The sequence below is a fragment of the Lonchura striata genome, chromosome 11, assembly GCF_050655825.1.
Source record: "Lonchura striata isolate lonStrDom1 chromosome 11, ASM5065582v1, whole genome shotgun sequence".
NCBI lineage: Eukaryota > Metazoa > Chordata > Aves > Passeriformes > Estrildidae > Lonchura > Lonchura striata.
This window is the reverse complement of record NC_140713.1, coordinates 23,685,377-23,701,344: the sequence shown is the minus strand read 5'-3', so window position 1 is coordinate 23,701,344 and position 15,968 is coordinate 23,685,377. Positions and strand designations below refer to the sequence as shown.

Below are 15,968 nucleotides of genomic sequence, written 5' to 3'. Positions count from 1 at the left end.
TCTGATTTGTGGTTTCCCATCTAAGCAAAGCAGATTTAATGAGATCTCAGTCACTCCTTGAGAATAATTTAAATATAATTTATTTTCTTTATTAATTCACTTCCCTTTTTTACACTTATGCACTAATCCACAGTTAAAAGGATTTGAGTTTTTTGTTATAGGAAATTCTGAAGAGATAAACCCACAGATTTCCCTGGAAATGTCAATAATTTAAGGAGTGAAAATGAGGAATGTCAAAAGCTCAGTATTGACAAAAGTCTGGGAAGTTGGATCCCACTGCTGTAATTTGATAATTTATATTTATCTGAGAGATGAGGCTGAAAGGAAAACGCTTCCTATTTGATATTTCAGGCAAGGAGAAAACAACCTAACAATAAATGCTTACAAAACAATCTGGCTGAGCCTGATTAATGGAACAGGAAATAAGATTAAAACTGTTAAAAACATGGAATGTTCACTCTGGAAAGCTCTGGCTCTGGAGGGCTGTCATTCCTTTTTCATTATCCAACTGTCATCAGTGAGACCAAATTCTGCTTTTTTAAAGATCAGGGACAGAGGTTGAAAGAAATCAACTTTGACAGCAGACTCCAAATGGATTCCACTGGCTTCCCATTAAAACGAACAAGGCATTACTCAACACATGGAAAATGAAAGGATTTTCTTTTTTTCAATAAAATAACCCCACCTTGAATAAAATAATCTTTAACTTTTGAAAAGACTTCAAAGAAAAGCCTCTAAATTAAATCTTCACAATGGAGCACCTCTAATGAAGACTTTTACAACTGAAGTACCTCAAAAATGTTCTGTATAATGGTATTTTCAAAAAGAAAAGGAGAAAGTCACTCCTGGGAAGTTTGATCTGCTCATTTTTAGGTCCATCATTCAGAATTCTAGATTTCCAGCACCCAGAATTCTGGATTTCCTCAGCTGCTACTTCTCTACTCCAAATAATGATATTTTCACAAAGACCAGGAGAAAGTCACTCCTGGACAGTTTTATCCACCCATTTCAAGGTCAGTCATCCAGAATCCTGGATTTCCAGCATCCATAATCCCAGATTTCCTCCACTACTTTTTCTCTACTCCAAATACAGTAAAAGGACCCAAATGAGGGGAGACCAAATTATTTGAATTTGGAAAATCCCCATGGAAGAAGGAGAGAAGTTCCCTGAGTTTGGGGCTTTTCTAACCTGCCACAAATGGTCCTGCAAGGCCACTGTGGGATTCAGGAGGGATTTATCACATCCCCAGGCCAGGGACAAACACACCCCAGGGGTTTGGGGGGTCACATCCTGCTCTTGGGACAGACCCAGGGGCTCAGGGGCCGTTCCTGGGGTGACTTCACCCCGCAGGGATGGCAGGAGAAAAACAAACTCATTTCAAATAATTTCTCTCTCTTGACTTGTGGGGTGGCTCTGAGGCCTCACGCAGACTCATTCTGATCTCTCTGCTCCTATTCTAAGCTCTGAGAACACTTTTGATGCACGGATCCATCACAAATCCCGTTCACCTGCAAGGAGAACACGACCCCACGCGAGCTGACCCCAAAAGGCAGTGATGTGGTTCACCCCCCAGAGGCTCACAAACATCTCCCTGCTCACACTTCCAGCCTCACCCATCTCCTGGCCTTGACCTGAACTCACAGACCAAAAATCTCCCAGGTCCTAGTCATTTTTAGGACTTTTTCCTACACTCTCAGCATTTTCCCCTCCCAGCTCTTACACCCGCTGGTGCTGGTGCATCACAAACTCCATGCAGGACAGGCTGGGCTGGATTTTGGACAATCCCAGCATGGTTTGGGTTGGAAGGGACCTTAAAATCCATGTTGTCCCCACCCCTGCCATGGGCAGAGACACCTTCCACCATCCCAGGGGCTCCAAATTCCAGTGTCCAACCTGGCCTGGGACATTTCCAGGGATCCAGGGGCAGCCACAGCTGCTCTGGGCACCTGTGCCAGGGCCTGCCCACCCTCCCAGGGAAGGATTTATCCCAAATATCCCATCTAAGCTGCTCCTCTTTTAGTTTGAAGCCATTCCCTGTGTCCTGTCACCCTGTCCAAGTTCCCCTGGCACCTCTCCTGTGCCAATGCTGTGGGATGAGTCCCTCATGGGCAGTGCCAGCTCACTGGAAATTCAATAATCCCAACACTTCCTCCTGCTGAACTCACTCGTGCTGTTCAGCACAAACGTTTAGCAGCATTCCAGAGTGACAGATTTCAGGAATAAAAATTGTTGTTCTTAAAAAAAATAAAAAAAAATTTAAAAATAAAATCAAAAGGCAATTTTTTCCAAGAGATTCATTCAGCCAGGCCTGGTGGAAGCGCAGAGTTTGTATCAAAGGCAAAGTGGCTGAAGCAGTTCTGCTTTTGCTTCCAGCCCAGGCAGGAACTGATAGCTCTGAGTGGATAATTGATGGAGCAGGAGCCAATTAATCCCAGCAGACTGGGAATCAAACAGAGCAAGTTCAGCATTTCAAATCCTCGCTCCACGAGGGGAATTCTGGGCACAGGACACCAAAGAAATGGCTGCAGAGGATGGTTTTCCAAGCAGACTTTCCAAATGTTCCCCCCTGAATAAAGGCAATCTATCCCAGCTAATTAAAACAGCAGCTGAGGGCAGGAATTAAAACTGGGCTGCTGAGGGGAGATTTTAATGTCTAAATCAAGGAGCAGCTCATTTCTCCCACTCCAAATTCCCTCCTCACTCTTTCAGAAAACAACTGAGGATCATCTTTAAGCATCTTACAGTGCTCATCTGGTAGGGTTTTATTTTAATAGATGTGCAAACTTAATCCCAAATTCAGATCTTGGATCATCCTTCTTCCATTTATCAGAATTCTGTAGATAAAATTTATTTATTGCTCAGCTAGTTTGAAATATTTGAAGGATTCTATAAAGTTGGCCTGGAAATGGAGCTGAACTACGTGAAGGATTAAATCTCTGAACACAAACAAAAGTTAATCAACTGTCCAATTTCAGTGTATTTAACACTGCCTAGTTAAAAAACTCTGTAAATCACACCAAGTCTGCTTTGAGAAAGAGAAACTGATCCTTCAGCTGGGGCTGAATTTTTAAAAGGGATGGTTTGGTGCCCAAAGTTGGCAAAAATCCACTGTTTTAAGAGAGAGAAGATGAAAAAGAGGAGCCATTTCCCATTTTTGGTCATCACAGATTCCCAAAGCTGTGACCACCCCAAAATCCCATTTAACCCTGCCACACCAAATGTGGGAACCCTGAACTCCTCAGGATTCCCTGTGGGGTCTCCTGGAGTGGGAAGGGAGAGGGAATTTCCCCTGAACTCCTTTTCTCCAGGTTAAAAATTCCCAAATCCCGCCTGGCTTGGGATTTGGGATGCGGGGCAGTGATTCCCAGGCAGGGGATGCTCCAAAACACCCCAAATATTTCAAATAAACGAGAGCGGAGCACAGGAATGGGATGAGGGAAACGTGGAGCATCGGGACAGGGCTGGCATCACATGATGAGAAAAATCATAAATGAAGAGCAGGGAAAAAAAAAAATAAACAAAACAAAAAAGAAATGATTTCTCCAGATGAGCCCCGATAGCTTTGTGAGCACTGCCAGCCTACAAGCAGAGATTTTTATTAGCAACAGTTCTAATAAGAGGCAGCTTAGACCTCTGCCTCCTATCAAGGTGGAGAAAATGATTTTTCCTTATATTTAAAAGATTATCACTTCCTATCTCATCTCTTCTTATTAAGTTTACAGCAATATTAAAACAAGATTTGGGTGAATAAAGAACATAATATACTCCAAAATAGAGAATGTATTCTTTGGAGCATTATAAATGCTCCTGTCTGCTTGAATGGAATTTTAATGGAACAAACCCATTTTCTCTGAGGAGAAAAATCAAAAAATAGGCAGAAAATATTCTCCTTTTCCAAAGGCTTCATTAAAAAAATCTTGTTTTACAAGCACAGATCACTGGGAACTGAGGGACTATCAAAGAACTGCCTGTAACAGATTAACAAATCACCTCTGGTCATCCTTCCCAGCAGCCTGAACGTTCCACAAATGGAAAAAAAAAAAAGTCATTGGGGGGATCAAATAAATTCCTGTTTGATAGCAAAGGAAAATGAAAGCAGATTTTGCCACCTCTCTGCACATTCTGCTGCTTTTGATCAGAAAGGCAGAGAAAAAGGAGAGTTTGTGAGCTGAGAGGGACTCCGGGTGGGGAATGGAGCTGGAGAAGCTGCCTGCCAGAAAGGCCAAAATATTATTATATTCTTCTATTAAATAATAAATATTATAAACAATAAATATATAAATCATAAAGATTACATCATAGGTATTATTATATTAAATAATAAATAAAATACAATAATAAAATAAACTAATAAAAGAATTAATACTACTAGTAATAATAATAACAAATAATAGGTTTTAAAATGGGACAAATTTGTTTCAGTTTCGGAGCTCAGTTTTTATCCTCCTGGGCACTGTTTTGTCCTGCTTTAAGCTTCCAAATTAAATGCAAACTTTCTCCAAACCCATCCTAAATTCTGCAGTGAAGCTACAAATTAATCATGCAGGAATCTGTGTTACATGCACATAAGTATATATAAATATTTTATTACACTTCTTTTTTTAAGCCAGATCTAACAGAAATATTCCTGTTTTCTTTACAACATTAATTTTCCTGGAGATATTTTGGATGATATTGATCACCAAGTCAGAGAATTTTCCCTCAAGCCTTTTTTTAATCCTAAATTTTAGGATTGCTTTAAAAGAAAACGTCTCCATTTTCATTTGCTAAAATACTACTTTGCCTAAAAATTAAATTTTCAGAACTAAATACAGTGAGTTTTGTGCTTTGGATTAATTACTCTGAGGGACAAAATAGGGACCAACTCTACAAACATCAAATTAAAAAGTTTGTGCACAAAAATCCCCAAAGCAAGCCCAAAAATCTGCCTGCAAAATGCTTCTATTTAAGTATAATTAAATACTTAAACACTTTTATTTATCCATAAATACTCTGGGATGTCACAGGGAGTTTGCACAAAGCACAATTGTTTCCAAACTATTCTTTTCCTTTTTACTCCTAAAACCTAAATTTAGGAGAATTTACTACAATTCCTGAACAACTATCAGTTACAAATAATAATTAATTTTTTCTAGACCAATCAAGGAGTTTTTAAGCTCCAGCTGAGCTGTATCGAGGTTTTAATTGATTTTTTTTTTTTTCTTGTAAGAACCATTTCTCTGTGTGTGTTACTCCAGGAGCTGTGCTGGAATTGGGAAAACCTTTTGGAATTCCACAGAAATTATCCCAGCAGCTCTTTTTTTCCCTCTTCAAATTCCCTCCCATTCCTTCAGAAAACAACTGAGCATCATCTTAATGCTACTGCCCTCTGCTGCTCCTGGATTAGGGATGGGGAAAAAATTCCTCCCTTGGATTAATTAGTGACTGAGCAACTCAAATAAAGCACTGTATTTAAATCTAGAGTATTCCAATTAAATGAATTATATACAAATCAAATTTGTATGTCATTTGTGCAAATTAAATTTGTGCAAAAAATTGCATTAGGAGGTTCTTGTCTTATTTTTGGATCATTTAAATAGGCCTATTTTAATAATATTTTAATATCTGGAAAATAATTCTCTGAGAATATTTATCCATCCTGGTAAATGAAATAAAGTTCAATTTTGAGAGGTTTAAATTACTTCAAGGGAGTGCCTATGGATCCTGCTCCAGACTGGAATAAAAACATGGGAAAAAACAGGTGTGGGAGTGGAACACTTTGAATTTAAAAAGTCAATAATATTGATTTTTGGGATAATATATTGAGTTTGGGGTTATATATGGAGTTTTAGGATAACATATTCCATTTTGGATAATAGTGTATTATTGAAGTCCTGAGGGGCAAAGTTCAGGAAAAGAAAATGCAATTCCTGCTCCATCCAAAAGGCTCCTCAATCAGCAGAAGTGATGGATGGGATCCCTTTGATTCCAGGCTCACCTGGGACACACCTGTGGCCACAACTCCGAAAATCCCAACTTTTCTTCTTGGAAAAACAACGTGGCAGAAGCAATCCTGCAGATTTATCTCCTACCAAAGCTCTTTGCACTCGCTGGCTTTTTCCTGCCAGAGCCATCCTGGATTTTCCTGCTTTTTCCCATTCCCCTACAGTGAATTAAATGATGCAATTGTCCCCAGTTTTTCATTCCTGCAGCAGAACAAATCGTTGGCTCTCCTTGAACGCACAAAATCCCATTTTAGATTTTAAAGGACATCAACTTTTCCATTTAAGAACCAGGCAATAATTAAAGACCATTTCTCTGGTGCCATTTAATTAATCCCTAAATTGGAGAAACACTGGCAGTGAGGGTGTAGAACATAGAATGGCTAAAAAACAGAATTAAGGAGTGGGAAACTCCTGGAATTGTCCTGTTTTTTACATCCCAGGTGTGTCCCTGAAGCACAGGACACAATGAACATTTCCTGGGGTGATCAAAACTCCAAGGAAATAAAGAATGGAGGGGAGAAAGAAGCAGGGCAGGTAATCAGAGGAGAAATAAATGAAAATTTCTGGTAATTCCTAAGGATAAAATGCACAGAGCAAAAAAAAAGAAATTCCCACTTTTCTGAGGTTTCAAGGCTCAGCTAATGTGAAGCCTTAATTATTTTTGCAGTTCGGGGTTTTTATTAAACGTGCACTGAAATCTGAAACTTGCAGCTAATAGAACACATGTGGAGGTAGACAGAGCTCCTCTGGAATGATTTCATTCATTCCATGCACAGGGATGCCAGAAAAACAAAATCTGAGCTCAGAGCAACCACCAGGACACAGAAGGCAAGAGGGAGGAGAAGTTCCCATCAGGAAAATCCTGCAGAAAAGCCAAAGTTTGGTACCTGAACACCTGGGAGATTTCTTTGCTACCATCTCATTGAGTTTTGTGCTGTTTTCTGCCTCAGCTCCCAGAACTTCCCAGGTTCCTGCTCTGTGAACGTTTCACTTGGAATTGATGGAGATGGAGAAACTGCAGCACCAAACCTCACCTGCACAGGGCAACCCCCAGCAGGCTGCTCTGTGCCCAGAAAATCATGGAAAAACCAAGGAATTTTTCTCTGGGAAATATTCACAGGGAGCATTCAGCAGCCAGGCTCAGATTCATAAATCCATATTCAATAAATATATCCTTTAGTGAGGATGTATTTATTATTCAGATGAAAACACTCAGTCACAGAAGCCCCCACGTTATCCCTGATTATCCATATTCCTGAGTATCCGTATTAGCCTTCAAAAGATCCAGGAAAAAGGCTGGAAAATAATGGACAGGTGGGAAAATTCCAGGAGTTTCTTGGAGCAGCTGACTGGAAGCTGCTGCTTTGTGCTGTGTTTCCCTGCTCCCATCCCAAGGAAAAGGGATCAGCTCCAGCTCCCAGCCTTAAACCACCGGCAGGGTTTAGCTGAGCTGGTTTAACTCCTCCTGGGGAATTTTGGGGGCTCACAGCTCCCACCCAGCAGCCCCAGAGCTCTGCTCACCCCCCTCCAGTGCTCCAGCTGCTGTGGAAGCTCGCAGTAATTAATGATAGAAATCCCCTAAATATCTGCTTGCTCCTGGTTTTTAATCCGCTCAAAAATACCCAGCAAAATCTTCTGGAGGAGCTGAGGAATGTTCCTGGGAATGTTCCTGGTGATGCTCAAGGCACTGAAATTCCTTCACACCACAATGCAGCTGAGTGAGTGAGGAAAAAACAAAATCCCAGCACTTTGTCCTTTGTTTTAAGCAAAGTTTAAAAGCTCAGGGCACAGGTGGTTAAATAAAATTCCCTAAAAACTGGATGTCAAACTGATTTCCCATCCGTAAGTGAACACCCAACAACCACTGAGGCAGGAGAGAGATTATCCCAAATCTGAGTGATAGTAATGATAGATAGATAACATCATTGAAATCCCAAAAAAAGAGAATTAATCATGGTTTTCCTCCCTAGCTCACATCTGTGACACAGCCCTGGCCATGCACAGATGTGGACACACAAATTTCCACAGGAATAGAAAATGCAAGGGGAAAAGAATGTTTTGAGGTTTTAATTACAAATAAATTCAATTTAATCTACGTGCCACACTCAGAGAGATATAAAACCACCCAATATCAAGGGGTAATTTGGACAACAGTATTTCACAGAGAAGGAAAAAAAAAGCAATAAATACCAAAATAACATCTCCAAAAAATCACCTTTCCAAGATTCAATTCTGCAAAAGCACCTCTGATGTAGCCCTGAGCAAAGAACATTTCCAGGGGTTTATTTTCTTGTTGAAATGCAAATACTGCCAAGTTCAGAGTGCTGGGGGCTCCAAACCCTGCTGGTGGCAGAACCTCCATCCCAGGCAGCCAAATGTCTCCCAATTTATTCAGATTCACCAGAAACCAAACAATTCCTCACACTCTGATTCAGTAATTATTGCAGAACAGAGCTAAAAATCCCTTAAATATTTGCTTGCTCCTTTTTTTTCAATCCACTAAAAAATAACCGTAATGAAAAATCCACCAGAAAATAACCATAACTTTAAAAATTCACTAAAAAATAACCATAATTTTAAAATTTCCCAGCAATGTAAACCCTGCTTATGGCAGAGCCTCCATCCCAGGCAGGATCCCAAATGTCTCCCAGTTTATTCAGAATCACCAGGAACCAAAATTTCCTAGTGAACCTGACTTGCTTTGTTGACTGAAACTTAATTCCATTTAAATATCTGGAAAACTCAGTTTTAAAAGAGATATAACAACAGCAAACATAATAATAATAATAATCACACTCTGATTCCTGTGGCCTGGAAGCTCCTTGCAGGAGGGTTTTTGTGCTCTGTTTTAGCAGAATTTAACATTTCAAGTGTGTCTGAGATCAAACGTGAGCAGTTCTGGGAATCGTGAGAATCCCGAGCTCAGCTCCATGGTCAGTGACTCCTCAGCCAAGGAAAAGCTGCTTTTCCTCACCTGGAGTTTGCAGAAGCACCTCAAAAAATCTGCTCCTCAGCAAGAACAAGAACAGATCTGCTTCCCTCAGGACATGGAAAAGGATAAAATGGGAAAAAAAAAGAGTAACTGCTTGGATAAATGTTGGGTTTTTGGGGACTGGAGGAGAGCAGACAACACCCTGGGCAGGGGAGAGGCCAAAGGAGGGAAAAAACAGAGGGAGAAAACATCCCTGCAGGAATGCTGAACCAAGCTGGGCCAAATATGAAATATTTCCATCGGGTTTTATCCCTTTGCAAGTTATTTCTTTCACCAGAGCAGTTTTGGCTCTTTAAAACAGGCACTAAAAATGGGGATTATCCCAATCTCCATCAAAGAGCAAGGAAAATGCTGCTTCACCCCAGTTCCGCTCCTACCTGCCCGTCCTGACCCACGTGCACTTGGTGGATCTGCAGGTTTCCCTGGAAAAGGAGAGAAGGGACAGTCAGCACAAGTTTGGCATTGCAAAAACTGCAAAAAAAATAAAAAAAATCTGTTTCAATAGGAAGGAAATCCGTGAATTTAGGAAATTCTGCTGAAGGTTCTTCAGGCAATCCAGCTCCACTCAGCCTCAAAAGCAAGGAATTTTCCCACCCAGAATGTTTTGCTTTTGAAGTTCAGTAACTTCCAAAATTCATCATTTTTTAATTATAAATTCAAAGGTAATCTGGTTTTGTGCAAAAAATTTTGAGGTAAAACTTCTGGTTTTCCTCCTTTATATAAACTTGCAAATTGAAATCCAGCCCTTACTATCCCAGAACTAGCAATCTAACACTTTTACTATTTGCTTTTTATTTATCCACATTCCATACTGAAAACCAACACAGTTCTATTACAGGGATTACATCTATTAAAAAAAAAAAAAAAAAAAAAAAAAAAAAAAAAAAAGAAAATTCTCAATAAAACCAAGTATTTTAAGCTCCAAAGTCCAATCAGGAAATCTTTATGACATGAAGTTTTTATTCACATGCTCACAGATGTCTTTCCAAAAGTACACTTGGATTAAGGAGAGGCAGCTTCCCAAAAGAGCCGTGCAGTGAAACAGCACATTTTGGAGGACAAAATCCCCATTTTTGTGCAGTTGCTCCTGCTGGCAGCTCCTCTCTCACTTGTGTACATTGTCATCAATTTAAAACCAGATGTTTTCATCTGTCAGGGACAAATGCAGCCTTTGAAAGCCCCACAGACAAGAAGAGCCAAAGGATCCAGGGTGTGCTGGAACCTCAGGATCCATTCCAGCAATCTCTGCTGAATCATCCCTTTTTCAGTGGTTCTTTACCCAAAAACCCCTTCCGTTTTATGGCAGCACCACACACCAGAGCCAGGATATTTTAATCCTTTCTTCTCTCTCTCAAGGCCTGACAGGCCCTTCAAAGGACAAGCCTTTAACTATAATATTTATAGAATTTTTATGATAATATTTATTCTCCAGTAGCTGCCTGTGTTAACAATATTCCTTCACAAAGTGGTTTTATGAGCTGTGATTTGGGTTCTTTGGACAGGGATTAAACCAAGCCAGGCAGATCCACTTCCCAGCGAGGGAAAAACCTTGACAGGGAAATGGGACAGATTCAAATTGTTGCCTGGATTAATGTTTAACCTGATTTTTCTATTCTTTCTGCATTTAAACAAAGTGCAGCAGAAATCCAAGAGCAGTTTCAGCACTCAGGAGATTTTTAAATAACCAATAACTGCAGCAAATACACAGGGAAATCCACCTGGATTTGGGAGCTGAGCCAAAATTGGAGGGTTTGGGATTGAATTTATCCATTTCCAGTTATCCATATCCATTTATCCATCCCATTCCACTGAATTCTTTTTCTGGAAAACAAACGAAGCAGTGCAAATGCTGCAGTGCCAGATAAACTGGTCAGGAATTAAGGGTAAATTCATTCTGGAATATTCCTTTATTAGATGGTGGCTGAAGGTTTCTGCGATTCCTGTTCAACCATTAAAGGCCCTGAATGTTCTGACCATGTTTAGTTCATCAACCTAAACAGAATAATTTCATTTTTAAGCAGTGCAAGCACCTGGTTTTCTATTAAACTCCATCAGTACTAAATTGCCAAAGCTTATCAGCCTTATGCAACAATTAACACACACACTGAGTTGTTTTGGCTGGTGAGGGGGGGAAAAATAAGTCAAAATAAAAATAAAAATAAAATAAAAAATAAAATAAAATAAAATAAAAAATAAAGTAAAGTAAAATAAAATAAAATAAAATAATAAAATAAAATAAAGTAAAATAAAATAAAATAAAATAAAATAAAAATGAAAAAGAAACAATACACACTGAGCTGTTTTGGCTGGTGAGGGAGGGAAAATAAATCAACATAATAAAAATAAAATAAATAGAAATAATAATTATGACAAAATCCAATAAACACACACTGAGCTGTTTTGGGTGGTGAAGGAGGGAAAACCATCAAAATAAAAAAAATAGAAAAAATAGAAAAATAGAAGAATACAAATAATAATAATGATAATAACGATATTGTTGTTGTTATTATTATTACTAATAATAATAATATTAATAATAATAAGGGGGGAGGGAAAAATAAGCCAAAATAAAAAAAATAAAATAAATATCAATAATACTACTGAAAAAGAATCCCCCAAGAGCCCAGAGACAGGAGCAGCAGGTTCTAAAGCACATTTTCTGCTGGTTCCAGCCTCGTTCCCCCTCAGCTGCCAGGTTCCTGGGAGCCCCAGGCTTTGCTCACCTCGCTGTCCTGCGTGATCTGCACCTGCTCTCCCTGGGGCACCTGGGCTATGTGGAGATGGCCCTGTGGGATCCACAACAAAAGAAAACACCAAGGAGCATCAGAGGAAAATCACAGCTCCAGGAAGCAGCTCCTGCCTCGCAGGCAGCAGAGTTCCATGGAGAGAAGCAAAACGGGCAGTGAAACCATTGAGGAGCTTCTCAAATGCAAAGTGCACCTGGGCTGCCCCAGCTTTGGATGGGAGCAAAAGCAGAGGGACTTGGACCAAAGACTGCTTCACTTCCACTACAGGGGAAGGAAAACAGCAGGAATAATAATAATAATAATAATGATAATAATCATCATCATCATCATCATCATCATCTTCTAACAAGTGTGTTTTTCTATTGCCTTTTTGACTGGTACACAAAGCTTGGGGTTGATTTGCTTTGTTGGCTGAAAGTTTAATTCAATTTAAATATCTGGAAAACTCACTTTTAGAACAGATAATAAGCAATACCGTTCTAGAACAGATAATAACCAACAGTAAATATCTCCAAGAGTGAGGTTTCCAAAGGTATCTCATTTTCCACCTATTTTTGCTCATTCACTGGAGCACAGACCACGCTAAGGACTCTCAGCTGCTGGGATCTGGCAGGAAATCATTAATTTGAACAATTCCCCTGATTTATATTGGTGAGAATCTGCCCTGATGGTTTGAATCCTGTAATATTTGGTATTGCTGCCCATTCCCACCACTCTCCTGGTCCCCTTTGCTGCCAGCAAGGAGGAGAGTGGCTGGAATTCCTTGTGCATCCTGCCCAGGCCAGCCACTGTGATTTACCTGAGGGGAGATTGGATTCTAAATAACCTCCAAGAGGTTTTTATAAAGCTTTGTGTTCATTTTAATATGCCTGCATGAGATGAAAGATAATCATTTGGAATTCTGTCAAAGGCCCCTCTGATTTTATAACACAAGAACAATTGCCTGTGATTTTCAAAGACACACAGATCCCTCTATTTCCAACAGTTTCATTTCCTTTGGAAGGAAACTGCCTATTTATAGGGAGAAAAACCACACTGAAAGTGTCCCTCTGACAATAGGGGCTGGAGAGAAAATTATAGCACTGCCCAGCCCAGGGGGAGATTAAAATCACCTTCCCTCCTTCACATCAACTCTCAGTGCTCCCAGGAAAAAGATGGAATGTTTAGAAGATCCGTTTATAGCAGGTTTTTTCCTGGATTCCACAATTTGAAGGATAATTAATATGTCCAGGTCTTTTAATGAGGCAAGTTTTTATCACTTCCATCTATAAATGAACCATCTGTTCTATTAAAGTCATTTATTTTATGTCATTTTCCTTTCTATCTTGTCTTTCAAGACTTGAAAAGTACTTTTCAGTCACCAGTTAAATCTCACCCCCAGATCCACAGGAAAATCCACTTTTAAAATATTCATGGGATTCAAAAGACAAAGAAATTCCCAGGATAATATTGAAAAGTTATGGCAAAAGTGAAGTGGAAAAGGAAGATTTCCACCCGGCTCCTGCACAAAGAGAATTGTTTCACTGAGGACACTTCTTAAAAAGAATTTGAATTTCAAATAATCCTTGTAGTGCCCAGTGGGACACAGGAATTAAAGTGAAGGTGGTTTTTTTTCAGAGTACACTAAAACCACAGATAAAAACCATCAGGCCTAAGTGGTGGTGGGAGTATTAGGCTTAAAAAATGTCAATATTTAGAACTTTCACTGATAGACACAGAGCTCCACAAACACACATGGGAAAGATTCAGCTCCCAGATGTTCAAAAGTGCCTGAGAATGCAGTTTTACAGAAAAACAAATAAATAAATGTGATTCTGTTGTGGAAATCACACCAGAACTACCTCTGAAGTATAAATCACTAAGTAAACACAGCCAGGAAAAGGCTGATAATTCTCTGTATAACAACCAAAGTGCATTGATTTCCATTGATTGCGTGGGGAAATCCTGCGTGGAATTTTTTTGTCACGTAACTCTAATTTTTTTTTTTTTTTTCCATAAGCCTCCAGTGTTTGTTTTCTGGACACCTTAAGCGCTGGCAGGTTGTGATTTCACACTGCAGCTGGAGCAGGGTTCTGGCGGGTTTGGGAGGAGGGTTTAGGAAAAGGTGAGGACATACTACTTGGACTTGTCCATCCTCTCCGATCTGGTGGATCTGGACCTGCTGAGCGTTGGCCAGGGCGTAGTGCAGGGCCTGGGGCTGGTTCTGCTGCATCTCGCTGGAGGCTGCCACCGAGCTCTGCGCCCCCTCTGCAAGAAACCAGGAAATAAAGCAAATTCCAGCTTTGTTCTCTGTGCCTCCCCCAGAGCGTTCCTAAAGCCCCACGGAACCAAACCCAGTCCCCGGGCACAGATCATTCAACGTTCCCCGGCACGGTGGGTGCTTGCTGCAGAGCCCACAGAACTCCAAAAAGGCTGGCAGAGCTCCTGCTGAAAATAAAAAAAAAAAAAAGCACCTTTTGGGGTCTAAATCCCAGATTCTGGAGCTGGAAAAAGCCCATCATAACAAAACCCCAGAGGTTTCCTGAGCAATTCAATGGTTTTTGTTCACCTGAGAACAATTGCTGCCACCACCACCCCAAGGACACCTTTAAAAACCCGTCCTGCCTATTTTGAGAAATGAAATTTTGAAATTATATAATATTATAATGATTTATAATTATAATAGAAATAATAATCATTTATGTTTAAGTCTTATATTTAATTATTATAATAGTTAATATTATAATAATATCAATATTATTATAATATAGTTAATAGTTAACTATATAATAATATTATAATAATAGTTAATCGTTAAAGTTCTTAACTATTAATTCTATTTAATAATTAATATTTACTTATTATACCAATTAATAATCATTATTCTAAATAATTATAAATTATTTATAATTTATCATAGTAAATAAAGGGAATCTCACAATTGTTTTTCAAGATCCATCCCCTACAATTCATACTGACACACGTGAGGTCTGGAATTGTATTTCTGAACCGCAAAATGACAGGTGGATATCTTGATTTATTAAATTTAAACACAACTCACACTGCTGAGTGGAAATGCCCCCGAAAAGGGAAGGTTAAACATAAAAAATGGGAGTTATCTTCATGTAACAGGGACAAAAACCACCAGGAAAACCTCAGTGGGATTTCCAGAGGGTAAAAACTTGTAATGGACACATCATAGATCCATTTTGAGGTTTTCCAGCTGCAGGGAAAGGATTCTTCTAAACAGAAGAGGCAAAAGGCAAGTAAAAATGACAGAAACCATTAATTTTTAATATCTCCACTAAATACTCCCAAGATTTATTTTGCAAACACACTGTTAGTTCTGCAGGAATGAGCTTTATCCACTCAAATATTTTAATGGGAATGTTCTTTAATAAAATCAGCCATTTAAGGGGTTTTTTTCCCCTCCTGTCTGCAAATGTTTGGGCACGAAGATAATTTTGAGGTTTAGGTCTGAGCATGGGAATGGGAACTCCAAACCACCAAGTTAATATTTATTTATTTGTTGAAAAGTTGGGTTGGTTAACAATTCAGGCAGCTCTGACTCTGTTAACGAGCTGGAACACAGAATTCCAGCCACAAATTTCCACAGGAACCCAGGGAAACACAACAAATCCAATTTTTTTCTGCCTGTTGGGCACACCTTTAATCCCTCACATCTCAGCAAGGGACTGCAGAGCTTTTAGAATTCCTTACATGCAGCCTTGGTGCTCCCTGTGCAATTCCAGCTTTTCCTCAACTGCTGTAGGGTGGAATTTGCTGCATGGAATTCCAGGTGGGATTGAGGAATCGCAACTGGATGAAAAGTGCTGAACTTTGTAAAAAAACTGTCCCATCAACCAAATAAAAATGGCATTTTTTAACCAAATAACTGATAAATGGCATTTATCAACCAAATAAAAATGGGATTTTTCCAACTGGGATACCATTGGCTTTGTCATGGCCACCAGAAAAAATGGAGATCCTGAAAAAATCCTTATCTGAGCCTCTGTCTTTCACTTTTTCACTAATTTCCTTTAATTTATTTATGATATTTGATGCAATTCACTTCCCTATATATTTTTTTTTAATTTAGAAATAGCATTTTTTTGGGATGACTGAGCTCCTTCAGGGCTCCCAGCTCAGGATTTTGGAGTACAAATTCTCTCAGGATTTTGGAGAACAAATTCCCCTCAGGATTTTGAGAACAAATTCCCTCAGGATTTTGAGAACAAATTCTCTCAGGATTTTGAGAGGAAATT

At 39.4% G+C, this 15,968-nt stretch overlaps 1 protein-coding gene across 2 annotated transcripts in view; it reads right to left on the bottom strand.

The window, feature by feature from the left end:
* The window catches only part of BANP (BTG3 associated nuclear protein), a 113,549-nt gene that overhangs the window by 42,480 nt on the left and 55,101 nt on the right, over positions 1-15,968 (bottom strand). For both annotated transcript variants that reach the window (XM_085589948.1, XM_085589949.1), the window contains exons 9-11: positions 13,841-13,971; positions 11,701-11,763; positions 9,355-9,399 (exon numbers count right to left, since the gene is read on the bottom strand). In XM_085589948.1, the coding sequence (XP_085446074.1) occupies positions 9,355-9,399; positions 11,701-11,763; positions 13,841-13,971 (239 nt within the window). The remainder of the gene's footprint in view (positions 1-9,354; positions 9,400-11,700; positions 11,764-13,840; positions 13,972-15,968) is intronic.